Here is a 26192-nt window from a genome sequence, read left to right as displayed (position 1 = left end):
CATGCAAAGCCATTATTCCTTTTATGAGCCTTTCCAGCCAGCACCATCAAAAAATGATAAATTATTTTAAAGATTTAAACATATATTCTATTATATAACTATACTATAATTTATTTGAAAATTATCCTGATAGCTTCTTAAAAAAAAAAAAAAGGAATAGGATAGGATAGAGAATACATTACAATAAAGCACTTCAGAAGTAGAAAACTTATTTTTAAAAAGTTTTTTAATTTTTCCCTATGTGTGAACATGCATACATGTGCATTATATGAACATAGTACATTGTAGTGAAAAAATGTATTTCTAACCATTTTATGTACAAATAAGTTTGAAAATCATCTCTATTAAGTGGAATTGCTGCAATAAAACTGTATTCTCAACTTTACAAGACAGTAGTAAAATATCAATAACAATTTAGATGCACACCAGCAGTATATGAGAATTCCTATTTCCTCTAACTCCCACGATTGACTGGTATTATCATATTTACCTTATTCCAATCTAAACAAGATGAAATGGCATCCTGTTGTTTATCTATTTGTCTGATTACTAGTGAGGGTGAACATCTTTTCATGTTTTTATTGGCCAATTGGGTTTCCTATCAACTATGTGTCCGTATCCTTTGATCAAATAGGATTATGCTTGTTGGGCTTTTTTCTTTGACTTATACATTACATGCATGTGTATCTGTGTGTCTCCCTACCTATAGATAATTAGAAAGATATAATTATTTGCACCACACATACAAAAAATATAAATTTGTTTAGGGTTCTATTTGTTAAATAGAAGTTTTGTAACTATTTATTGATTGATTTTTTGTAACTTTAATACAGTATAATGTACCAAATTTACCCTTTCTGGACTGAGTTTTGTTTGTGTGTGTGTGTTTTCCATAAGAAAACTTTCCTTGTTTCTGTGTCACATAAAAATAGTTTTAAATTAATACTAAGTTTTGGATTTTTGTTTTTCACCAGTCATTATCTAGAACTTATTTGTACATGGTGTGACAGAGGTCTAGTTTGAAGCTTTTAACCAACTGGCAGAAGCACTAGGATAGCTATCATTTAAGAATGTATTAAGATAAATTCCGTATCAGACACAAATATAGGTAAAAAACTTTAAATTCAATTGTCTTTTGCTATTTGTATCATAATATTTGGAAACAGTATCTAACAATAGGAACAGATACAATTTTGGTTTGGTGAAATACTATACTGAAAATGAGGTAAGCCACACCTATGCCAAAGATACATCTTACAAATAAAGGATTAATAAAGAACATTTTTAAAGGCGCTGGCCACCTCTTCTCCTCAACACAACCAAAATTTTGAAAATAATGAATATGATCTCTTTTTCCCTGATCTAAATCTCAAACAACCCGAGGCTTTGTTTTCCATTATATCAGAGAAAAAGCTTTCATTAATGTAATGTAGCCAATATTGCAAAATCTAGTCTTTCAGTCTTTTATCATCCATTCAATTTGTCTTTGTTTACCATATCTTCTTTCTTAAACAGCTGTCATTTCTTGGCTTTTGTGAACATTGCTCTGGTTTTCCTTCTCATTTCCTATCTAACATAGAAAGGTCTCTATGTGGTCACTGAATTTTGAGTTACTTAAAACTCAGTCCCAGGGCTTCTTTCATTCTTACTCTTATACTTTTTGTCTAAAATTTATTTTTTAAGATTTTATTTTTAAGTAATCTTGACACCCAACATGGGGCTCAAACTCACAACCCAGAGATCAACAGTTGCATGCCCCACCAAATGAGCCAGCCAGGTGCCCCTCCATCTAAGGCTTTTTGATCATATCCTTGGTGTCAGAAAGTACCTATATACAAAAATCTTAGCAAATAGCTCTAAATCCATATATGTAATCCCAACCTTAATACATCCATTTGAGAGACAAACTGAGTATGTTTTTTATTTTTTAAGATTTTATTTATTTATTCATGAGAGACAGAGAGAGAGAGAGAGAGGCAGAGACACAGGCAGAGGGAGAAGCAGGCTCCATGCAGAGAGCCTAACATGGGACTCGATCCCGGGTCTCCAGAATCAGGCCCTGGGCTGAAGGCAGCGCTAAACCACTGAGCCACCCGGGCTGCCCACAAACTGAGTATGTTTAAAATCAAACTCATGATATCCTCCATGAACCCTGTCTAGGTAGTAAGCCTCCCAACTCCCTAGTGTTTACAACCTTAGGAGATGGCACCACCTTCCACTCAAGTACACTAATCAGAAAACTGGCATTCATTCTGTATACCTCATTCTTCGGCTGTATAGCCACATACTACTTTTTTATTTTACCTTTTTTCAAATTGCAAATCTGAACATCTTGCCCCTTGGGTAAAACCTTTAGTGCCTCTCCTCCATCCTAATCAAAGCTAGAATCCTGGGATGCCTGGATGACTCAATGGTTGACCATCTGCCTTTGGCTCAGGTTGTGATCCTGGGATTGAGTCCCACATCAGGCTCCCTGTGGGGAGCCTGCTTCTCCCTCTACCTATGTTTCTGCCTCTCTCTCTGTATCTCTCATGAATAAGTAAATAAAATCTCAAAAAAAAAAAAATACAAAACACTAGAATCCTTATCATGACACACAAGAGGATACATGGACTGGCCTCTGCCTCCCTTTCTAGCCTTGTCTCGTGGCACTCCCTCTTGCTTTATGGCATCTCACCCTATCGGTCTTTTTTATGTAAGTAGCCCATGCTTCCTACTGTTATTAAGACCTCTACATAAATTGCACTTCCAACCCACCCTCCATCCTCTCTCACTCCATTGTCTCATGACATCTTGCATTTTCAAGCATCACTTTCTCAGGGACTATGCAGTCCACACCAAAAACTTTACCTTGAGTTTATAAATATATACCTATGTTTTTACTATTTGGATTAATGTCTGTCTCTACCACTTAACTGTAATTCCATGACAGCAGGGCAGGGCTTCTCCAGCACTCATCTGCAGTCCTAAAATGCTTAGTAAGGATTCAAATATGTGCTAAAGAAATTATTTTAGATTATCATTTCAAAGGTACATGTAATATGCACTACACCCACTAGAGGCTGCCTTGCTTCTCTTTTTCCACCAGAACAAACACTTGAACTGTGAAGATTCAGGATATTTATATCAAAACAAAAACCTAACTTCTATGCTTAAGTCACTTACTATGCATAAAACTGCAGTGATTCCAAAATACTGCCCTGCTCAGCGGGGAGACTACTTCTCCCTCTCCCTCTGCCCTTCCTCTCCGCTGGTGCACTCTCTCTCAAATAAATAAATAAAAATTTAAAAATAAAATGAATAAAGGGAATCACACTTATCCAGATTTATCTAAGAAGATAGACTTTGTCATGGTTGAATTATTTGGAAACCTCTCAAAATAATTAACTACCAAAAATGTTAAAAGATGCATATCCGTGTACCAATAAAAGTTACTCAGCTTATTCCTGTAGAAATATTTACATGCACTGAAAAACAATATAAAAATTAGATATTTAAAAAATTTTACATCAACCAAAACTTTGCATTTAAAATATTAACTGTGGTTATTTTAAGAGTATTAAAGTCAAAACTTAGTTTTTAAGCCCTAAAATATTTGAAGTGCTTAAAAGAAAAAGCAACCTTTAACATTTCATTGCTAAGATACAAACTTCAATGACTATCCTCATTATTCAATGAAACCTTAGCTGTAAAGACCTACATTAATGTAAATTTTGCTAAGTAGAACACTTCCCAACCCTATTAATAATAAATTATTATTGGTAGAGATTAGCAAGTATTAATATTCTAGTATGTGCTATTTCTTAAACACTTCTATTGATAAGTAAACCCCTATGTACTTAGAAAAGTACTTACTGAGAAAACTGGCCAGTTGATTTGTTATGGGCTTGCAAGGTCATATAAACAAGTCCATGATTATAGGATATGAAGTAGAATCAGGAAACTACAGATTTATATAGGAAGTCAATCATTTCAAGCACTTCTATGTCCAACTTCTTACAACTCTCTGAGAAAACATATTTTAAATCCATTTTAACTTACATTTTAGAAATCAGACCCTAAATTAAAGATTTGCCCCCTACTGACTTCATTGTTTTTTCCAGCTTTAGCTGCTTAACAGTTGATACTTGTTTTATTAAAAAAAAAAAAAACCTCTCAAATATTTTCAATATATACTAATATTGCACTATCCATAACTGACTATACTAACAACATTTATGGTGTATTAGGTACCAGGCATTGTGAAAAGCACATTCCTAATTCTGTGCACTTTTAGTAACCCCCTTGACATATTAAATGTTAAGAGACTAAGAGAAGCTAAGTAACTTAAGGCGTTAAGAGCAAATAATCGGTAGAACTGGGATACAAACTCTAGGCTCTTCTACCAGGTAAGCACAATCTTCTTCAGGGACCCTAAGCGCAGGAGATTTCTAAAAATTCCATTACAGAGATGGAAATATTGTATATAAAGAATACATTTCCAATCGCTTATCCATGCCATTCACTAATCCCTCCCATTACTACCTTCCAGATATTGATTCCATTTTCAATCTCTCTGGCAATTTCAATTACAGTAAGTATCAGCAATCCTTTTTGCTGATAAACGGTAACAGCATTGGCTATTTCGACACTATTTTCCTAAGATTAGGGATTTTTCCCCCCATGTTTTTCTTCAATATACACAGCACAGAAAAATACTTAGAATTCGAACATTAGGAGCTAATGTTGTATTATAAATATTTTGAATTCCTGGTACTAACAACGTCAAAAAAACAACAACAACAACAACAAAACTCTGGAGCAAAAACAAAACAAAACAAAGAACCAAAAGCCTCACTCAAATGAAAATTTCAGTTTACTGAGCCTGGGTAAACTGAAATTAAAGCCTACACTTAACCGCTGGCATACTTTTACATGTAAACCAATAACCTGACCTGTGGTTATGTAAGAAAATGCTCTATTTTTCCACAACAGCTAAAGGAGATACTTGACTACTTCAATGTAACATGTAATTCACCTGATAACAAAATTACTGCTATCTATTTATTTTGGGGCTCACGGGGAGCGACAGTGAAGGAAAGGAAATTTAAAACCTTGCAAAAGGGGCAATTTACATGTGAAGGAAATGGAAGGTCTTAGGAATAGCATTCCAGTACTGTTGACTAGAAACTAACATCCCTTTCACCACCTCGGACTGTAATCCAGGAATGACTTAAAAGATACGCGGGGGGGGGGGGGGGGGGGGGGCTTCCAAATTTAGCATACTCCCTCCAAGTGCTAACATCTGATAAAGGAAATTAAAACTGTGCAGAGCCACCCAGCTTTAAAATAATTACGTTCCGCGGTCGACACCTTAATTCAAGCCTAAATGGCCAAGTCAGAGAGAGACTGGAAGGCACAGTGGGAGAAGACTGGCTTTGGACTTAAGAAAACCGACTCTAGAGTGGCCCTTGAACACTTCTGGGCGGAGCTGAGCTGACCAGGTCACTGAAGTGCGCTTTTCTCTCTCTACCGACGGGGGCCGCATTTGGTATTCTGAAGGGTCCCTGTGGTGCAAACCGTGTTTTAAATCCTCAGTGCTCCCTGAGCCACGGAGAGCTCGTTAGACCAGACAGCGCACAGACCGTCAGGGGTCTAACCACAAAGCCAAGGAAATCCAAAACTGAGGGCGCCCGCGGGGCTCAGGGCGTGACCCCGGACGTCCCGGGATCGAGTCCCGCGTCGGGCTCCTTGCGAGGAGCCTGCTTCTCCCTCTGCCTGTGTCTCTGCCTGTCTCTTGTGTCTCTCGTGAATAAATACAATCTTTAAAAAAAAGAAAGGAAAGGAAAAGAGATGGCAAACTCAGGAGCTCCCCCGTGGGCTACTTCCTCCACCTCCCACACCGCACCTGCCTGCCCGCCCGCCCTCACAGCACCAAGTGGGCGCCTCGAAGGCGGTGTTCCAGAAGTGCACGCAGCCGGCACTCGGCTGGGAGGGGAGGAGAAAGGACGTCCCGTTCTAGCCAGTGCCCGGGGCACCTGCTACACGTGCCGCCACTACGCCGCCAACCCGCCGCCAACCTCGAGGGAAAGTGCAGCGCGCCGGGCAAGCCGCGCGTCGGCGGGCGCGAGGCCACTTCTGGTGCCGCCGCAGCTGTCGGCGCTCCGGTCCCCGGGCTTTACCTGGGGCTTTTCCGAGTCAGGCGTTATCTCGGGAATGAGGCCTCCTTAGCGGAAAGGCGGGACCCGGGTCTCCCGCACAGCTCCCCTCCTGAAAGGAGACCCCAGAGAACGTCCCTAAACCACCGTCATAACTGCCTCTCAGCCGCGGAACGCCCCCCGACACCCTACCTGCCCGGAGACGGCTCTCGCGATAATTCTGGGGCCAGTCCTCGGCGACGCCAGCCCCCCCTCCCCCCACTCCTGTCCCGACCAATCAAACAGGGGCGGGGGCGGGGTTTTGCCTTTGAGACGGGAGCGGGGCTTTCAATCTGCGCGTCGAGAACGGGCGGGGCTGGGGCGGGGGCGGGGCTTGCGCGGGGAGAGGGGCCGGCCGCTCACCCTCTCTCGCGAGACTGGAGACCAGGAAGACGCCTGCAGAGCCCCGCTGCTGGTGCAGCAGAGGCTGAGGCAGCGGGGTGCCGCTGCGTCCGGGCCTTCTGCCTCGGCGCCTACGCCCGGTCTCGGGGTGTGGAGGTGGGACGTGGGCAGGCCGCGCTTGTGGAGGTGCGCCGCGCCCGCTGAGGCTCAGAGGGGGTCCAGGCTGCGGCCTGTCAGAGCCCGCCAGGGAGGCGCCCACAGTTCTGACAGGGTAAGATGGCGGCAATGGCGCCTGGAGGTGGTGGCAGTGGTGGCGGCGGTGTGAATCCGTTCCTCAGCGATTCGGACGAGGACGACGACGAGGTAGCGGCGACCGAGGAGCGGCGGGCAGGACTTCGGCTGGGCTCGGGGAGCGGCCTGGATCCTGGCTCTGCGGACTCGCTGTCGCCCCAGGATCCCGTGGCCTTAGGGAGCAGTGCGCGGCCGGGGCTCCCTGGGGAGGCGGCGGCGGCGGCGGCCCTGGGGGGCTGCGGGGAGACCCCGGGCCGCTTGTCCATTGACGCGATCGCGGCCCAGCTGCTGCGCGATCAGTACTTGCTGACCGCCCTGGAGCTGCACACCGAGCTGCTGGAGAGCGGCCGCGAACTGCCTCGGCTGCGCGACTACTTCTCCAACCCCGGCAACTTCGAGAGGCAGAGTGGGACCCCGCCGGGCATGGGGGCGCCGGGGATGCCTGGAGCTGCCGGCGGCGGGGGCGCCGGAGGCCGGGAACCCAGTACGACGTCCGGCGGGGGACAGCTCAGTAAGTGAGCGCAGCCTGCGGCTCCGGCCGGGCGCCTGGGAAGGTCGGGCGCGGGCGGGCGGGCGGGCGGGCGGGGAGTCGTCTGCGGTGGGAGCCGAGGGACCTGGCGGCGGCCGGCTGCGTGCCTCGGCCTCTGGCTGCACTGGCACTGGCGCTGGCTCCTGGCTCCCCTGCCGGCGTCGCTATCTGAAGAACACATCCCGTTTCTCGTGCCCCGGCTGCTGCGGGGCTGCTGGAGACTCCCTGCAAACGGGCTTGTCGCTTTGATCGTTTCCCCTTTTCCTCCAATCTCCTGAATCCCCACGGCCGGGAAGTCGCGTTTCTTAAATCGCTTGCAGTTAGGGATTCCTCGACTCAAAGTCAGGAGGGAGGAGAAGAATCGGAAATGTTCTCTGGGGCCGGTCAGATGCCCGACCGCCCCTTTGTCTTTGGAAGGGCTTTGTCCCTCAGAAATGGGTTTTTTTCTGCCGCACAAAATGTGTTGCGTTTAAGGAAAGCCAGTTCAATTCCATGTCGGCGCCTTAATTGCAAGAAGTTTCCACGATTATAGGAAATCTAAGGAGCAGGGTGATCGAGTTCTGCCTGTGGTCCCACCTCCTCGCAGGCTTTTTTTTTTTAAATCTGCATAAGTTAGACATTTACTTTTTTTACCATGTTGCTGTTCTTAGCCGTATAGATGGCTTATCCTGTCCATCACATATTTATAAGCGTTTCCTTATGGCTTAAAAACTATCAAGGATGTATTCCAGGTTCCAAGGGTGTATCCCAGTATCCTCTTTTGGGAGGCATCTTAGATTTTCCCATACTAATAATGGTATGAGAAGTTTCAGTGTGTCAGAGGAGAACAACCGCAATTCACTAACAACATGTTAAGTGTACAATTTTTAAATTGTAGCCCCAGTGATTATTTTGCCTCTGTACTTCTGAATGGTGTCAGAGACTTCTATTGCCAAATCTAGATGTGGTGCAAGTGCAGAGTACATTTTCTATCCAGGTAAATCCTGGGCAGATTTCCCTCTTTGATAGAGAATTTTCTCAGTAGGTATAACTTCCTTACTCATAATGTAGGGTAATCTTCTCAGGAACAAATTTTCTCATTGCTGGCTAGCCTGTCACTTTTACAAATGCTTGCCACACTCCCCATGTTTAATTAGTTGCTTCTTTCTTTTTTTCTTTGTCGCTTATTTTGCTACTTTCATATGTGGACTATAGTCTTTAATTGTTTTGTTGACAATATCATTTTTCTCCATTAGATAGTCACTTCTTGAGGGACATCTTCATATTCCTCACACTTTGTACAACCTCTGGCCTATTGTTGAACACAACTTAATTGCATCTGATACGTTTTTCTAATGTGTTAATATAATGAAATAGGTTATTCTGTACTTCATGACTTTATTCTATTTGAAAGAATTTCTTAGCCTACCTTATTACAGTTTGGTATCACTGTCCATAATGAAAATTTCTCATTAAAACTCTTGTATATAGAAATAGTTACGGGGCACCTGGGTGAGTCAGTTGGTTAGACTCTTGGTTTAGGCTGGGGTGGTGATTGCAAGTCATGAGATCCAACCCTGCATCAGGCTCCCTACTAGGCAGGGGGATTGCTTGGGGTTCTCCCTCTCTCTCCCTCTCTTTCTCCTCCTCCTCCCTGCACCCATGTATGTTCGTTCTCTCTCTCTCTCTCTGTCTAAAATAAATAAACCTTATAAATAAATCTTTAAAAAAAAGAAAAAGATAATTATATTTATAATTTAGACTCTAAGTAGTATTTTCAAGTTAATACAAAGAAAATGAACAAAAGAGGAAAAAATAAGTTATCCATAATCTCATCAATGGTATGCCTAACCTGTTTTTTCCATACATGTATTTTAAAAAGCAAACATTGAGTTAAACTGTTTTTTTTTTAATTTTTTATTGGTATTCAATTTACTAACATACAGAATAACCCCCAGTGCCCATCACCCATTCACTCCCACCCCCCGCCCTCCTCCCCTTCTACCACCCCTAGTTCATTTCCCAGAGTTAGCAGTCTTTACGTTCTGTCTCCCTTTCTGATATTTCCCACACATTTCTTCTCCCTTCCCTTATATTCCCTTTCACTATTATTTATATTCCCCAAATGAATGAGAACATATAATGTTTGTCCTTCTCCGACTGACTTACTTCACTCAGCATAATACCCTCCAGTTCCATCCACGTTGAAGCAAATGGTGGGTATTTGTCATTTCTAATAGCTGAGTAATATTCCATTGTATACATAAACCACATCTTCTTTATCCATTCATCTTTCGTTGGACACCGAGGCTCCTTCCACAGTTTGGCTATCGTGGCCATTGCTGCTATAAACATCGGGGTGCAGGTGTCCCGGCGTTTCACTGCATCTGTATCTTTGGGGTAAATCCCCAATAGTGCAATTGCTGGGTCGTAGGGCAGGTCTATTTTTAACTCTTTGAGGAATAAACTGTTTTATATAACTTTAGATTATTTGACATGCACTATGATTTTTACCATCAACTTTGATGTAAATGCATCAAGTGTACAGTTTGATGATTTTTGAGAAACTAATCACTACTACAAATAAAATATAGAACATTTTTATTGTCCCCAGAACTCCTTCATTTTTCTTTGCATTATATCCGTAGCCCCACCTTTAGACCTCCACTGATCACTATACAGCAGAATTTTGCAGCCTGGGGACTATTGAAATTTGGGGCCTGATAATTTTTTGTTGCAGTACTGCCCTGTCCAGTCTAGAATGTTTAACAGCATCTCTGACCTCTCTATCCACTAGACGTCTGTAGCAACCATTCCAACCCCATCTGTCAAGCTGTGACAACCAAAAATGTCTACAACATTGGGGAAGAGGAGACCAAAATTTCCCAGATTAAGAACCACTTCTGTATATAAGTTTTGCCTGTTCTAAAATTTCATGTAAATAGAATCATGGAGCATATATTCTTTTCTGTGTGACTTCTTTTTGCATGGACATACATTTTCATTTCATTGGATAATGCCCAGAAATATAATTGCTGGGTCATATAGTTACTATATATTTAAGTTTATAAGAAACTGTCAAACTGTTTTCCAAGGTGGTTGTACCATTTAAAATTCTTATCGCCAGTGTATGAGAGTTCCACATCCCCTAAACACGTGGTATTTTCGGGCTTTTTATTTAACTCATCCTATGAGAAATTGGAAGTATCTCATTGTGGTTTTAAATTTCATGTCCCTGAGGACTAGTGATGCTGAACTCCTCCTGAGCTTTTCTGATACTTTAGAGTATCATCTTTCATGAAATGTCTGTCTTTAACCACTTTTTAAAATTCTGTTTTATATATTCTGGACCCAAGGCCTTTATTAATAATCACTTTGGAAATATTTTTCCCAGTGTGGTTTACTGTGTTATTTTCTAAATGTCTTCAAGTCTGGTTGATCAGTTTTTTTCTTTGATGATTTATGGTCTTTGTGTCCTATATAAGAAGTATTTGCCAATCTCAAGATTGCAGAAATTTTCTGTATTTTCTCCTAGAAGTCTTTATGGTTTTAGCTTTTACATTTAAGTCTTTAATGGCGAGACTTTATTTTAAAGTTATAAAAAGAAGAAATATTTCCTAAATATTCTTTCTATAAATGTGCACATACAGCACAAACTTGAGTACAGTTTAAATATGTATCAAAATATCAGTGCCTGTAAATGTCTTAACCCAGTTAGAAAATAGATAAATATATAAATGTTCAAATAAGTTTGTAAGACTGCTTCAGTACCATGTTTTGAAGATTTTGACTAAGCTCCTGATTGCACAGATTATATTCTAGGAATTCAGAGGATAAATGATTCTCTAGAATTAGACTACTGCCTGTTTTTAAGGTCCCCTAAATTCAAGTCTAGCATGTTGATTGTTGCAAATTAGATTATGATTTTATAATAAGAGCATCCTGGTTGATTATAAACCATGTAAAGATGGATAGTATAGATTATCTAAAACATTAAATTATTTTTATTTCTTTTTGTATATATTTTGATGGATATGTGTCTGATCTGAAAATTCATAATACTTCAAAATAACAAATATATAGCCAAAAGTTGTTTTTTCTTTCATTGATGTCTAAAAACAATTTAATTTTGCAAGATTTACTGTATTTAATAAAAGTCTGTTGACCTAGGTAAATAGTATGGTGGTTCTATTAAAATACTTTAAGGAGTCTTCATACTGTATTTAATTTTTTTTTTCTTGACTGGAAGAGTAATCCAGACTTATAAAACATTCAAATGGTAAAAGAATTATAGCTTTATAAGTTTGATAGTTTCGGTAGAAGAATTTATTTTTTTGAAGATTTTATTTATTTACTGAGAGAGTGTGTACGTGAGGGGGTGGGGAGGAGGAGAGGGAAAGAGGGACTCTCAAGCAGACTCTGTCCTGGGCTGAGCATGGAGCCAGACAGTGGGGCTCAATCCCATGACCCCAAGAGTATGACCTGAGCCAAAATCAAGAGTTGGTCCCTTAACCGACTAGGCCACCCAGGTGCCCAAGAATTTCTTAACTAGAAAATTTACTTCTAATGAACACTTTAAGGAAGTTTCAGTGTTTGATAAATTGTAGCGTCATTGCAAGATTTCTACTAGATCTACTTGAACTAATTATATCTTTTATATTTAATATAGTTGTTTGAATAGACACACATTCTTTATATATTTTTCTTCTGTATTTTTGCCAGTTGGGCCAGAATAAACTTCAATTTAGTAGTTGTTTTGCTTTTCAGTTGGATTGCAAGATAAAAATTGTGGCAATGTCATTGATTAACACTGAACAGATTGTAGTATCTTTGCCAGGTTCCACTTGAAGTCTTAGAGCACTAATGGTATCTTTGCTGGTTCCACTTGAAGTCTTAGAGCAGTAATCAAAATTGGACTGTAATTTCATAGATGAGCCCAACTTTTTTTTTGCAGTACAGACAGTAGGTGATCAAATTGGGAAGACAAGTAACTTAATGACTTTCAGTGATAGATTTCTTTTATTCTGTATTTACATGTTTTTAAGTTTTTATAAGGTAGCTTGTCAGGAGGTAGTCATTTATGAATCAGTGTGATAATTTCACTTGTAAAAGCCTACAGCCTTCCTGAGTCATTTTCCTTCTTTTTAAAATTTTCTGTTTCATGATCCTACATGTCTTTTCTCAGAACTCACAAAGAGTACATATCTCACTGTGCTCAGTATTCCTTTTTCAGTATCACCAATGCTAACATGTCAAGATTATAATCTTCCAACGTTCCCATCTCTTCTACTTTACAAACTAATTCCTTCCTTCTTAGATTGAAATTGGGTTTAGTGCTTCCTCTGGCTTCTGAGATAGAAATTATCAATAAAATATTTCTAAGATTTTTAGGTTCACTGTTTTAGCTGAATGCAACTTACCCTATACATTCCTAAATTAATCTGTTGCATAACTATCATTTTTCTTGTCTATGTCTGTCTAGTAGTTTCAAAATTATTTTTAATTCTTTTTTTTTTTTTTAATTTTTATTTATTTATGATAGTCACACAGAGAGAGGGAGAGAGGCAGAGACACAGGCAGAGGGAGAAGCAGGCTCCATGCACCGGGAGCCTGACGTGGGATTCGATCCCGGGTCTCCAGGATCGTGCCCTGGGCCAAAGGCAGGCGCCAAACCGCTGCGCCACCCAGGGATCCCTATTTTTAATTCTTATAGAAAATCTAATAAGATATTTTCATTGGCTAGCATGACTTAAATATAGCTAGTATTCAGTATTTATGTTGATCAATGTATTTATTAAGCTGTGTAATCATGATTATAAGAATCCAAAAGATGTTTGTTTAATGCAGGTCCTTGAGCTTATGTTCTTGGTGAAGAAGCAAGACTACCACATGAAAGAGCTATAGAATAGTCTTCTGTGATACAAATAATAGTGTAAGCATTCAGATTCAGAAAAATTATTGTTGATTGTGGCAATGAAATGGCCCTTGTGGAGAAAGTGAAATTTTGAATAGCAACTTTATTATTTGACTCTTTATCATGAGTGAGGAAAAGGAAGTGAGGGTAAAGAAAAGATAGTATTTTTTTAATATATATTTTGCCTTATTTAAAACATCTGGGAATGTGCTTCCCATTATCTAGTTCTCCACTAAATAAAGTGATTCCACTTGGTACTTGTAAAAATGTGGTGTGATATTTCAAGCCATTGTGGTATTTTGCCTGAGAAGAAGCAAGATAGGACTATTAATCAGGGAAAACAGACCTTCTTTCTGTCAAAAATTAAAATTATACTTTCTGTGGGGCAGCCTCGGTGGCTTAGTGGTTTAGCGCCGCCCTCAGCCCAGGGTGTGATCCTAGAGACCCAGGATCGAATCCCACGTTGGCTCCCTGCATGGAGCCTGCTTCTCCCTCTGCCCATGTCTCTCTCTCTCTCTCTCTCTCTCTCTCTCTGTCTCTAATAAATAAAATCTTTTAAAAAAATTATACTTCTTGTTTTTCAAAAAGAAAGTTAATGATCTTCAAGATGTATGCTTGTTGTTTAAAAAAGCTTCGTTGGGGAAAAAAACTTACCTAGAATTTCTGTAATTTTCATTTTGTTTAGTATTTTTAGGTCAAAAACTAAGTTTGACTAATTTGGTTAATTTTTATATGGCATTTAACTGTGCCCCTCTCTCCCATGGCTTTATGATGAAAAATCTATATCTCAGTCTAAAAATATAGTTTTATATCTAAATTACAAATATCAGTTGGAGGTCCAACTCATGATCTCAGGGTCCTGAGATAGAGCCCCACGTGGGGCTCCGAGCTGAGAGTGGAATCTGCTAAAGTTTCTCTCTCCCTCTTCCTCTACCCCTCCCCACTTTGGCTCTCTTTCTCTCACTCAAATAAATCTCAAACAAGCAAACAGAAAACCAAGTGGCACTTAAGAAAGGTCTTAAATGTTAACAGCCTCTTGTTTTCACTGGCTTCTGCCTGTAAGTACTTGAGATTTGATAATAAGTTATGGTTTCTAAATTATTTATAATAAAAATATATTTGTTAATATTTAAGGAAATGGTTTTCCTATTTGTCCAGATTTTGAAAATAGTGCCTCTTTGATTTTTGGGGGTTTGCGTTAGTTTTATTTTATTTTGAATAAGTTGTTTCTTCGTATGTGTCGCATTTGTCTACCTTTTTGTTACCTTTTATTGACTATCATACATTAATTCAATTTGTAAAAAAATAACTATAAAAATCATTTTTGCTTACAAACTATATATTTTACAAATATAAAGATTAATAAAGAACATTTTTATTTATTTTTGAGAGAGAGCAAGCTTGCATGCAAGCAGTGGGGGAGGGGGAGAGGAAGAGAGAGAATCTTAAGCAGGCTCCACACCTAGCATAGAACCCAAGGGGGGCTGGATCGTGAGACCCTGAGGTCATGATCTGGGCCAAAATCAAGAGTGTGACACTTGACCTACTGAGCCAATACCTTATTTTTTCTTTTTAAAGATTTTATTTATTTTTTCATGAGAGACACACACACAGAGAGGCAGAGACACAGGCATAGGGAGAAGCAGGCACCCTGCAGGAAGTCCAATGTGGGACTTGATCCCCTGACCTGGAATGCAGCCCTGAACCAAAGGCAGACGCTCAACTGCTGAGCCACCCAGGTGTCCCTAGCCAATAGCTTTTTATTGCATTCTATGGAGGAGTGTCCTGTAATATTCTGTGTATGTGTATGAAAGTAGAATTAGGGGATCCCTGGGTGGCTCAGCAGTTAGCAACTGATATTGGCTCAGGGCATGATCCTGGAGTCCTGGGATAGAGTCCCACATCAGGCTCCCTGCATGGAGCCTGCTTCTCCCTCTGCCTGTGTCTCTGCCTCTCTCTCTCTCTCTCTCTCTCTCTCTCTCTCTCTCACAAATAAATAAATAAATAAATAAATAAATAAATAAATACTTAAAAGAAAGAAAAAGGACCTAACAATAGCCTTAAAGTTTCTAATTTTTCTCGCCAGTAGTAGTTCTTCATTAAAGACATTCTTTACAATCATGGTAAGAATCAAAACTTTTTTCTTTTTTTCATCAGAGGTGTGTAAGTAAGGATAGTTAATCAAAGAATGTAAGATGGAATGATGATACATTCGTAAATGTATCGCCAAAATCTCTAGTCCATTTTATCATTTGCATTTTGTGCACTTTTATAAGTCATAATAGTAAGAATGCTGATTTTTATGTCTTAAACCTTTGAATACGATATCTATATTAAAAAGGTAGCCTGTATTGATAGGTAACTTTTGAATCTATGGTCTCACTGGACTCTTCCTAACAGATTTTGTTCTATAAGCCATATTGTCTTCTGAGTGTAGTTTTGAATAAAATATATGTGTGACACAAAGGTTGAAAGGTAAAATTGTGTACTCATGTACTGTTGGTGTCACACTCTTGAGAGTAATTTGTAGTATCAGTCATATCTTAAAAATACATATTTTTTAATCTCCAGTTTCATTTCTGTAATTTATTATGGATATACATGCTCGTTTCCATTAAAACAACTGAACCAAGATTTTTAAAATATCATTTATAAGTAAAGGTATTAAAGATTGAAAACAACCTAGGGACACCTGGATGGGTTAGTCAGTTAAGCCTCTGACTCTTGGTTTTGACTCAGGTTATGAACTCAGGGTCCTGGGATCGAGCCCAGTGTTGGACTCCCTGCTTATCAAGGAGTCTGCTTCTCTCCTTCTCTCTTTGCCTCTCCCCGATTGTGGGCACTCACTTTCTCTCTTCCTCATATTTATAAATACATAAATAGATAAATAAGTAAGTCTTTTTTAAAAAGATGGAAAACAACATAAATATCCAACAGTAAGGGATTGCTTAATTAAAAAAGAATAATCTATATGTGCTGATGTGGAATGTCCACCAAGTTATATTATAAATTGAATAAATTAGGAATCAGCCAGTATACATGTTTCCATTTATATACAAAAAGGGTGAAATTTGCATATGCCTCTTGTAACTTAAAATGGTACGTACAGAATAGTCTAAACAGTGATTGATGCCACAGAGGAGGATTGCTGATCCGGAGGTGGGCACAGGGGCTTATGTTTCTTTGTATGCCCTTTTATATTTTACCACAAATCATGCTTTTGGTGGCAGGACTATGATTCCATCTAGATTATTAACTTCAAAGTCTGCATTCTTTATGTTACATACCACAACTGCTGTTTTATGTCAACTTCAAAATAGCTCAGCAAGAATTCTTAGGTCATTTTAGTGTATGATGGGCCACTCTCCTTAATGCAGAAGGCAGGTCAGGTAGTATAAAACTGACCATTTTAAAAACAGAGTGACAAACTAACACCACACTAAGGCAGAAGTGAATAACTGCTTTAAGTATATTACTTAATTTTGACAAGATGTCCATGTTACACAGCACTTCTCTAAATCAGGACATGCATGTCCTACGTGTGATTGTAGGATATTTGGGCCATAGACCAGGATTAACTGAGCCTCAATTGGAGCCAAATATAGTAATTAATTGTTCTCCTGAATGAAATAATCTTATAAGGCTAAATTTGTTTGTACTCTCTTTTTCATCTTGAAGTTTTGCTGCATGGTTACATCTTAAGTTTCTGGTGTAGTCATGGAGCATGACTAACTAAAGCCTCAAGGAGGAGGAGTCCACAATTGCAATCATGGGTGTAGCTTTCTTCTAGATTTTCCCACCCAGTATTTCAAAAATTCCCAGTAATCAGAAATGATGTTCACTTCTTTTTGCAACCAGTTGGTCCTGTTGTAGATAGATAAGATTGCTTGCTCAAAGTAGTGTCATCATATTTTCTGTTATTTCTGATCCTCTTGCAGTTCTGTGCTTGTATGTTGTCTTAGTTAAGGCCTTTAGCTCACATCTGGACCATCAGTTTTAGCCTCTTAACTGGTTCATGTGCTTTTTTTCTAATCTCTTCTTCCATCCTTGATTTTAAAAGCTATTTTTTCATGTCATTCCAGCTAAAACCTTTCAAAATTGCTTCCTCCTGTCTAAAGCAACTTTTTCCAACTCTTTTTTATTAGAAAAATCATATATCACAGAAAAAAAGAATTTATAAACTTGTTTAGAAATTTTAATTTTTATCCCCTTTTTTTTGCATAGTATGATAAAAGTGACTATAAAATATTTTATCGTGGATATGTATAATAAACTTCTTCCTAAACTTTGTTTCTTCCTGCCTTTTTAACCATGTTATCCATATACAAAACTTTGATTTTTCTTATAGATAGGGTTGGTTGTTTTTGTTTTAAGATTTTATTTATTTATTTGAGAGGAGAGAGAGCAAAAACGCAAGAGGGAGGTGGGGTGGAAAGGGTAGAGGGAGAGGAAGGAGCAGACTCCCCACTGAGCAGGGAGCCTGACTTGGGGCTTGATCCCAGGACCCTGAGACCATAACCTGAACCAAAGGCAGACACTTAACTGACTGAGCCACCCAGGTGCCTCTACAAAACTTTCATCATAAAAAAAAAAAAAAAAAGAAAAAAAAACTTTCATCATACATTGTTTACTCAGTGTCCCTTGAACATGTTTTATATTTTTCTGACTCAGTGCCTTTTCCTTTTCTGAGAATGCTTATTCCTGGTCATCATTTTCTTTTTTCTAGATCTTAGTGTATCTGTATCCTTAAAGAAGGTCCAGTTTATGTTCCTTCCTCTTCCTAAAGTTTCTCCAGCCTATAGTGAGTTTCTCTCTCTTTCTCTGTCTCTCTCATGAATTAAATAAATAAAGTATTATAAAAAATAAATGTTGTAGTTGTTTTTTAAAGATTTTATTTATTTATTGGAGAGAGAGGGAGAGAGAGGCAGAGACACAGGCAGAAGGAGAAGCAGGCTCCATGAAGGGAGCACTATGCAGGACTCGATCCTGGGACTCCGGGATCATGCCCTGAGCCAAGGGCAGATGCTCAACTGCTGAACCACCCAGGTGTCCTGATCAATAAATGTTTAATTGAATTAACAGTACTCTTTACCAGTCAGCTGCTATTTAATTATATTTAGATTTTAAAGTACTATATAATTTCCATAAAACTGCCTTTTCAGTAATCTGAAACTAATTTTTTTAACTATTATAAAAGTATATCCTGTCATCAGTGCTAAAATATTAAATGCAAATACAAGAGAGGCTTTCATATGTAATTTATAAAATTAATCTGCATGCTTTAAAGTCATACTGCGTATAATGGATTTAGTTCTTGGATTTAATTTAAAACCCACATACAGGTTTTACCAGTTTGCCAGCTATGATGAAACTTCCAGGCTATTCAGTTTCTTGTGTTATAAAAGTGAATTAGTAAGAAGTTACACAATCCTAGAATTTGAAGAAATGCTTTGTGGTATACTTCATACTAGAATATGGTAGATTCTTTCTAAATAAAAGAGGTTACATTTTTCAAACTCTGTTTTAGAGTATTTGGAAAGGTACTTACCCTGGAAAAGAATTGTGGCTGAATTTGAAGAAGTATATTTCTCTTGGCTATAGTATTACCTGTTATTGCTCTGAAAATCCAAAGTACATTGTATTTCTTTAGTCTGAAAATCCAAGTACGTTATATTTACAAAATACAGGGTTAGTTCAGTCAAAATTGAAATTACTGTTTTCATTAGTGTAGGGTTTTTTTTTTTTTCGCTTGCTTTGGCAGCACATATTCTAAAGATTAATTTTTTAAATTTTTGTTTATTTATGATAGTCACAGAGAGAGAGAGAGAGAGAGAGGCAGAGACACAGGCAGAGACAGAAGCAGGCTCCATGCACCGGGAGCCCGACGTGGGATTCGATCCCCGGTCTCCAGGATTGCGCCCTGGGCCAAAGGCAGGCGCTAAACCGCTCTGCCACCCAGGGATCCCCCATATTCTAAAATTGGAATGATACAGAGAAGATTAGCATGGCCCCTGCACAAGGATGACGTGTAAAGTAGGGTTGGTTTGTTTTTGTTTTTGTTTTTTTATCTGACATGGTAGAACAAATTTTAATGAATTAGGAGATTTTTACTTTTGTGACATCATAGTTATTATTTAGAAAGGAGTTAGATCTTTTTTCTTGGAAAATATGAAGTTGTTGGCTTGGACTAAAAAAATTTTAGAAACGGCAGCCCGGGTGGCTCAGCGGTTTGGCTGCCCAAGGTATGATCCTGGAGACCCAGGATTGAGCCCCACATCGGGCTCCCTGCATGGAGCCTGCTTTTCTCCCTCTGCCTGCGTCTCTGCCTCTCTCAATCTCTCTCTCTCTCTTTCTCTGTGTCTCTCATGAATAAATAAACAAAATCTTTAAAAAAAATGTTGGGAAATATTTTTCAATGGCCATAATAATACCAACTTGAAAATTAAACTATTTGTGTGTTTGCTTTCCTCAAGTACTCTCCCATTGTATAGATGAGTTCTTTGAAACTTTCAGAGAAATAACAACAGTATAATGGAGGAATAATGTATGGTGGCTAATTAAACAGCTCTAATCTAGGCCTATATGTATGATTAAACGTATTATGAAGAGAAAGAGAAAAACTTAGAAAACTAAGATGAATACTTAACATAATAAAAAATATTTATCTGAAATCAACGACCAACATCATTCTTAACATTCCGTGAAAATCAGGACTAAGTGATAACTGATGTCACAATACCAGAATATTGGTTGATAATAGTAGATTCTTTTGAGTGTACATGTTTTAATACATATGTTGGGGACAGCAGAATGAGGAGCTAAGACATGTGACTAAGAGTAGAGAATGTAGTGCACAAGCTGAGTTTCTGGTTAGGGCAGTAATGGCCAGATAAACTCACGCATCAGGAAAATCTAGATATTAGCTACATGGTCAAAGAATGTGAATAGAAGACTCACACACACACTTAAAAAAGGTAGATGGCTGATATATTTTTCAGAGTGTTCAAGTTCACCAGGAATCAAGATGCATAATTAAGCAAGATAATTTTTATAATATGTTAAATTGGTGAGATTTAAAATAATACCAAACAGGGCAGCCCGGGTGGCTCAGTGGTTTAGTGCCGCCTTTGGCCCAGGGCGTGATCCCAAAGTCCCAGAATCGAGTCCCGCATCGGGCTCCCTGCATGGAGCCTGCTTCTCCCTCTGCCTGTGTCTCTGCCTCTTTCTCTCTGTTCTCTCATGAATAAATAAATAAAATCTTTAAAAAAATTAATAAAAATAATACCAAACATTGGCATTATATACGGCTGATTTAATATGAATTTTTTTCTTTTCTTAACTAATCTCTCCGCCTAGTGTGGGGCTCAAACTCAAGACCCCAGGATTAAAGGGGAATACTCTACCAACTGAGCCAGCTAGGTGCTCCTAGATGTTCTTTTGATACTTCTGTGGTTACTATTGTTATTGGATATTTCTTGGCTTATGCTTAAAAGAAGTTATACAATGATAAGGGATACTATAATATTTGTTTTTTTTTTGTCATTTTTGTTTATGCTGTCTTAAAACTTAATAGTAAATTACTGTTTATCAGGTATAATTGTAAGAAAATTAAATGTTTCATTTAATAGAAACACAGTTTTCTAAGAATGTTCTTGCTGGTCCCTTACCTCCTAGCCTGCCTGACCCCTTGTAGCTTCTGTACATTGAAACCTTACTACTTACACCAAACTAGTCGAGCACTTTGAAAATTCCATATACTTGTTTGTTCTTTCCTCATTAGTTGACTTGGTAGACATTTATTGTTTAGTGCTCAGTTTAACATATTTTCTGATTGAAGCCTTCCACAGCCTCATTGAATCTGGGAGTCGCTGATAGTGAAGTGGGATCCAAGAGACAAGACATTTTTGTTTATAAAAAAAAAAACAATATCAAGAAAACTACATTACAGAGATCTAGTAAGAGTTGAGATGTTTTGTATAAATTAATTTTCCATTTCTACTGTTTTGCTTTTCTACATAGTATCTTTTGGCAGACTGTATCTTTATCTGTTTTTTTCACTGCTGTGTATCCAGAATCTACAATAGTGCCTGGCACAGATTAGGTGCTCTGTAAATGTTTGGTGAATGAATAAATAACAACCCTTTAAAACCATTAAAAGCACCCCTAGCTTGGGGAATCATATAAAAACAGCCCTCAGGCCACATTTGGGTCAGGCCTTAGCTGGTCAAACCCTGTTCTAACACATTATCTCCTTTAACAAATGAATATTTTTAAATTACAGAAAATAGAGAAAGCAATTTAACATTTTTCAGAATGTATTCTGAGTAACATTATTTCCTTGTGATAATAAATAGGTATTATTCAAAAAAGGAATGTGATGGACAAATGATTTTGGAAAATGCTATCTTATTTTGCTTTACCTCAGGACTTTTATGGATCTTTGATATACTGATGTACACTATAAACCCTGAGATACTGCATGCACACAACACGTGTGTGTGCGCCTTTATTTTTTCTTTGTAAAAAACTTTTCTTAGCATCTTGAGGCATAAGGACCTTTGTGAAAAATATTGAGGGAACTGATTAAGTTTATCTTGTCTTCATTTTGGAAGGATATTTTTGAATACAGAATTTGAATTGCATTTTTTCTCATTGTACTCCAAAGCTGTTGTATCTTTTTAAATTAGTCATTTTATTTAGACAGAACTTAAGTATCTTAAAATTTCCCCATTTAGAGCATATGATTCAATTGTTTTTAGCATGTTTAGAGTTGTGCAACTATCACCTAATCTAATTTTAGATCATATTCATTACCCCAAAAAGAAATTTCTCACCCATTATCACACATCCTATTCACCCTTACCCTTCAACCCTAGGAAATTACTTAATCTACTTTCTGCCTCTTTAGATTCACCTATTTTGTACATTTCTTACATGTAGTATATGGTTCTTTTGTGACTGGCTTCTTTCACTTAGCCTATGTTCAAGTTTCATCGTGTTCTAGCATATGTTCTAGCATATTTCAGTCCTTTTTTTTTTTTGGAGAATAGCATTCAACCATATGAATATATATGCTACATTTTATTTATTGATCAGTTTATAAGCATTTTGTGGTTTCCACTTTTTTTGCTGTTGTGTATAATGCTGCTATAAACAATCATGTACAAGATTTTGTGTGAACATACGTTTTCATTTGTTTTGAATGGAAGAGGAATTGCTTGGGTCATATGGTAACTCCAGTGTTTAGCCTTCTGAAGAACTGCATTTTACATTCCCACCAGCAGTATATGAGGGTTCAATTTCTCAGTATCTTGACCAACACTTGGATTTGTCTTTCTGTTAAAGTAAGGTATAATTCATATACCAAAAATTCACCATTTTAAAGTGTACAATTCAGTAGTTTTAGTGTATTTACAAAATTGTGCAGGCCTTGCAGACGCCGCCGCCCCGGAGTAGCCCTCGCCATCCAGCCATGGTCACCCCACCGCGTTCTTTGACATCGCGTGGACGACGAGCCTTTGGGCCGCGTCTCCTTCGAGCTGTTTGCAGACAAAATTCCAAAGACAGCAGAGAACTTTCGTGCTCTGAGTACTGGACAGAAGGGATTCAGTTACAAAGGTTCCTTCTTTCACAGGATTAACCCCGGGAATTATGTGCCAGGGTGGGGACTTCACGCGTCACAATGGCACTGGTTGCAAGTCCATCTACGGGGAGAAGTTTGATGACGAGAACTTCATCCTGAAGCACACGGGGCCTGGCATCTTGTCCATGGCCAACGCTGGACCCAACACAAACGGTTCCCAGTTTTTCATCTGCACCGCCAAGACTGAGTGGTTGGATGGCAAGCATGTGGTCTTTGGCAAGGTCAAGGAGGGCATGAACATCGTGGAAGCCATGGAGCGCTTCGGGTCCAGGAATGGCAAGACCAGCAAGAAGATCACCATCACCGACTGTGGACAGATCTGATGACTCTAACTCCTGTTTTATCTGAACTTCCAGACCGTTCCTTTAGCTCAGAAGAGTGCCCCTCCACCCCCACCTGCTTGAAATAGCCCAGTCTCCGCACTCTCCCTGCAGTTCTGCGGGCTCCGTGGTTCCTTTCCCCAGATCTAGCTGGATTGCAGAGTTCAGTTGATGATGATCAAATAAAATCTAAACCACAAAAAAAAAAAAAAAAAAAAAGTGCAATCATCATTATTCTGTATTTCAGAACACTTTCATCACCCCCAAAAGATATCCTATACCCATTAGGAGTCATTCTCCTCTGTCACCAGCCCCTGGCAAACCATTGATCTATTTTATGTTTTATGGATTTGTCTATTCTAGATATTTTACATAAGTGAAATCATACAATAAATGGCCTTTTGTGTCTGGCTTCTTTCAGTTAGCATGTTTTCAGGGCTTATATATGTTGTAGCATGTGTGAAATAATACTCTATTGTATGGTTATATCCCATTTTATTCATTCATCAGTTGATGGACATTTGATTCGTTTGTATTTTGTTGCCATTGTGAATAATGTTTTAGTGAACGTTCATGAACAAGTTTTTATGTGAATATAGGTTTCCAGTTTCTTGGGTATATGCCTAAGTACATATTACATGGGAATTCTATATTTAACTTGTTGAGGAACTGCCAAACTTTTACCAAGAAGTCAAGCCATTTTAAATTCCAACCAGCAGTGTATGTGGGTTCTGCATTCTTTACATCTTCTGAAACACTTGTTAGTATCTGTGTTTTTGATTATAGCCATCTAGTGGGTTTGAAGTGGTAACTCATTGTAGTTTGGTTTTCATTTCCCTAATGACTAATGATGTTGAGCATCCTTCAGTATACTTATTAGCCTTTCATGTATCTTCTTTAGGAAAATGTCTGTTTAAATCTTTGCCCATTTTGAAGTTGTGTTCCTTTTTGATTAAATTATAGTGTTTTATATTTTGTAGATATAAGTTCTTTATCAGATGCTTGATTTGTAAATACTTTCTCACATTCTGTAGATTGTGTTTTCACTTTCTATATGGTGACTTTTTTTTTCTAATTCTAGTGTAGCTAACATACAGTGTTATATTAGTTTCAGGTGTATTATATAGTGAGTCAAGAGTTCCATATATTATTGTTCAACGAAATAAATATAATCTTAATCCCTTTTAACTATTTCATGCATCTCACCACCCTCCTCCCCTTTGGTAACCATCTGTTTGTTGTCTGTATTGAAAGAGTGTTTTTGATTTGTCTCTTCTCTTATTATTTTTATTATTTATTAATCTCACAGTACTGTAGTTCAGAAATCCAAAATGGGTGTTGTGATAGGCGAAATGGGCTGAAATTAAGGTATTGGCAGGTCTGTGTTTTTTCTGGAGTTTCTAGGAAGCCTTTAAATAGCTTCTAGAAGTTGCCTGTATTCCTTGGCTTATGACCCATTTCCACTTTTAAGGACCTTTGCTATTACACTGGTCCAACTTGAATAATCCAGGATAATCGCTTTAAGATCAACTGATTAGCAATCTTAATTCCATCTATATGTAAAATAACAGATTCATAGAGAAGCCAGGGATTAGGATTTTTTTTTTTACCTACCACATTGCTAATGCTTTTGTGTTGCACCTAAGAAGTCATGGCCTAAGCCAAGGACACAAAGAATTGCTTCCATATTTTCTACTAAAAGTTTTGTTTATTTATTTTTAAATATTTTATTTATTTATTCATGAGCGACGAGAGAGAGAGAGAGAGAGAGAGAGAGAGAGAGGCAGGCAGAGACATAGAGGGAGAAGCAGGCTCCATGCAGGGAGCCTGATGTGGGACTCCATCCAGGGACTCCAGGATCACTCCCTGGGCCAAAGGCAAGTGCTAAACTGCTGAGCCACCCAGGCGTCCCTCCTACTGAAAGTTTTATAGTTTTCACGGTTATATTTAGGTCTGTGATCCATTTTTAATTAGTTTTTGCTAATGAATAATCGTCCACTTGCCTTCTTTGACATGTGGATATCTGTTTTTTTTTTAATTTTTTTTTATTTTCATTTTTTTATTTTTTGATATCTGTTTATCCCAATACCATCTGTTGAAAAATTCTGTAAATCTAAAATCAAGAAGTATGATTCCTCTCTCCTTATTCTTTTTCAAGATTAGTTTGGTTTGGGGGAACCTGGCTGGCTCAGTCAGAAGAGAATGCGGCTCTTGATCTTGAGGTTGTTAAGTTTAAGCCCCATGTTGGATGTAGAGATTACTTAAATAAAAAACTTAAAATAAGTCAATCAAATAAAGATAATTATATGAACTCAGTCATGTGGAATTTAAGAAACAAAGCAGAGGATCATAGGGGAAGAGAGGAAACAAATAAAACAAGACAAAATCAGACAGAAACCAATCATAAAAGACTCTTAATCAGGAGACTGAGGGTCGCTGGAGGGGGAATGGGGTAACTGGGTGATGGGCATTAAGGAGGGCACGTGATGTAATGAGCACTGGTATCATATAAGACGAATTTTTTTTTTAAAAAATTGCCTTAGGATTGTTCATTGCTAGTATATAAAAATTTAAATTTTGTTTGTTGATCTTGTGTCCTGCAACTTTGGTAAATTTAGGTCTAATGATCTTTTAGTGGATTTCTTAGGTTTTTTTTATATTTAAAATAGAAATAGTTTTACTTCTTTCTTTCCAATCTGGATGCCTTTGGTTTCCTGGAGTTTTTACGAGAAATCAGCAGTCATTTAAATTACTCTTTCTCTCTATGTAAAAATATTATTTTTCTCTGGCTACTTTTAAATTTTTTTTTTTTTTTGACTTTCAGCAATTTGATTATGTTGTGCCTAAGTTTCTGTTCTCCTTATTGTCATTGGTGTTCTTTGAGCTCGTTGAGTTTGTGTCTGCCCCATTTCTTGTTTTATCTATTGTTGACTCCAGTTTCACATATGTCAGATCTTTGGCTATTGTCTCATGAGTTCCTGAGGCTCTGCTAATTTTT

At 38.5% G+C, this 26192-nt stretch overlaps 2 protein-coding genes and 2 pseudogenes across 13 annotated transcripts in view; 3 read left to right on the top strand and 1 right to left on the bottom strand.

The window, feature by feature from the left end:
- The window catches only part of PIGN (phosphatidylinositol glycan anchor biosynthesis class N), a 107772-nt gene extending 101419 nt beyond the window's left edge, over positions 1–6353 (bottom strand). For 2 of the 4 annotated variants that reach the window (XM_072821666.1, XM_072821673.1), the window contains exons 1-2: positions 6162–6323; positions 3856–4006 (exon numbers count right to left, since the gene is read on the bottom strand). The gene's annotated coding sequence lies outside the window, so the exon portion shown is untranslated. Of the gene's footprint in view, positions 1–3855; positions 4007–6161 lie in introns of all 4 variants that reach the window. The other 2 variants (XM_072821679.1, XM_072821658.1) reach the window with 2 other exon arrangements.
- Positions 6354–6550: 197 nt separating this feature from the next.
- Positions 6551–26192, top strand: part of RELCH (RAB11 binding and LisH domain, coiled-coil and HEAT repeat containing) — a 110453-nt gene continuing 90811 nt past the window's right edge. For 5 of the 9 annotated variants that reach the window (XM_072821619.1, XM_072821628.1, XM_072821609.1 and 2 more), the window contains exon 1: positions 6552–7320. In XM_072821619.1, coding sequence (XP_072677720.1) covers positions 6795–7320 — 526 coding nt within the window. In that variant the 5' untranslated portion in view covers positions 6552–6794. Of the gene's footprint in view, positions 7321–26192 lie in introns of all 9 variants that reach the window. The other 4 variants (XR_012028494.1, XM_072821640.1, XM_072821636.1 and 1 more) reach the window with 2 other exon arrangements.
- Positions 19190–19287, top strand: LOC140608755 (U6 spliceosomal RNA; annotated as a pseudogene).
- LOC140630777 (peptidyl-prolyl cis-trans isomerase A pseudogene) lies at positions 22848–23403 on the top strand (annotated as a pseudogene).

Source organism: Canis lupus, chromosome 1 (assembly GCF_048164855.1).
Source record: "Canis lupus baileyi chromosome 1, mCanLup2.hap1, whole genome shotgun sequence".
Classification (NCBI taxonomy): domain Eukaryota; kingdom Metazoa; phylum Chordata; class Mammalia; order Carnivora; family Canidae; genus Canis; species Canis lupus.
Note: the sequence above shows the minus strand (reverse complement) of the source record. Positions and strands in the feature narration are given on the sequence as shown.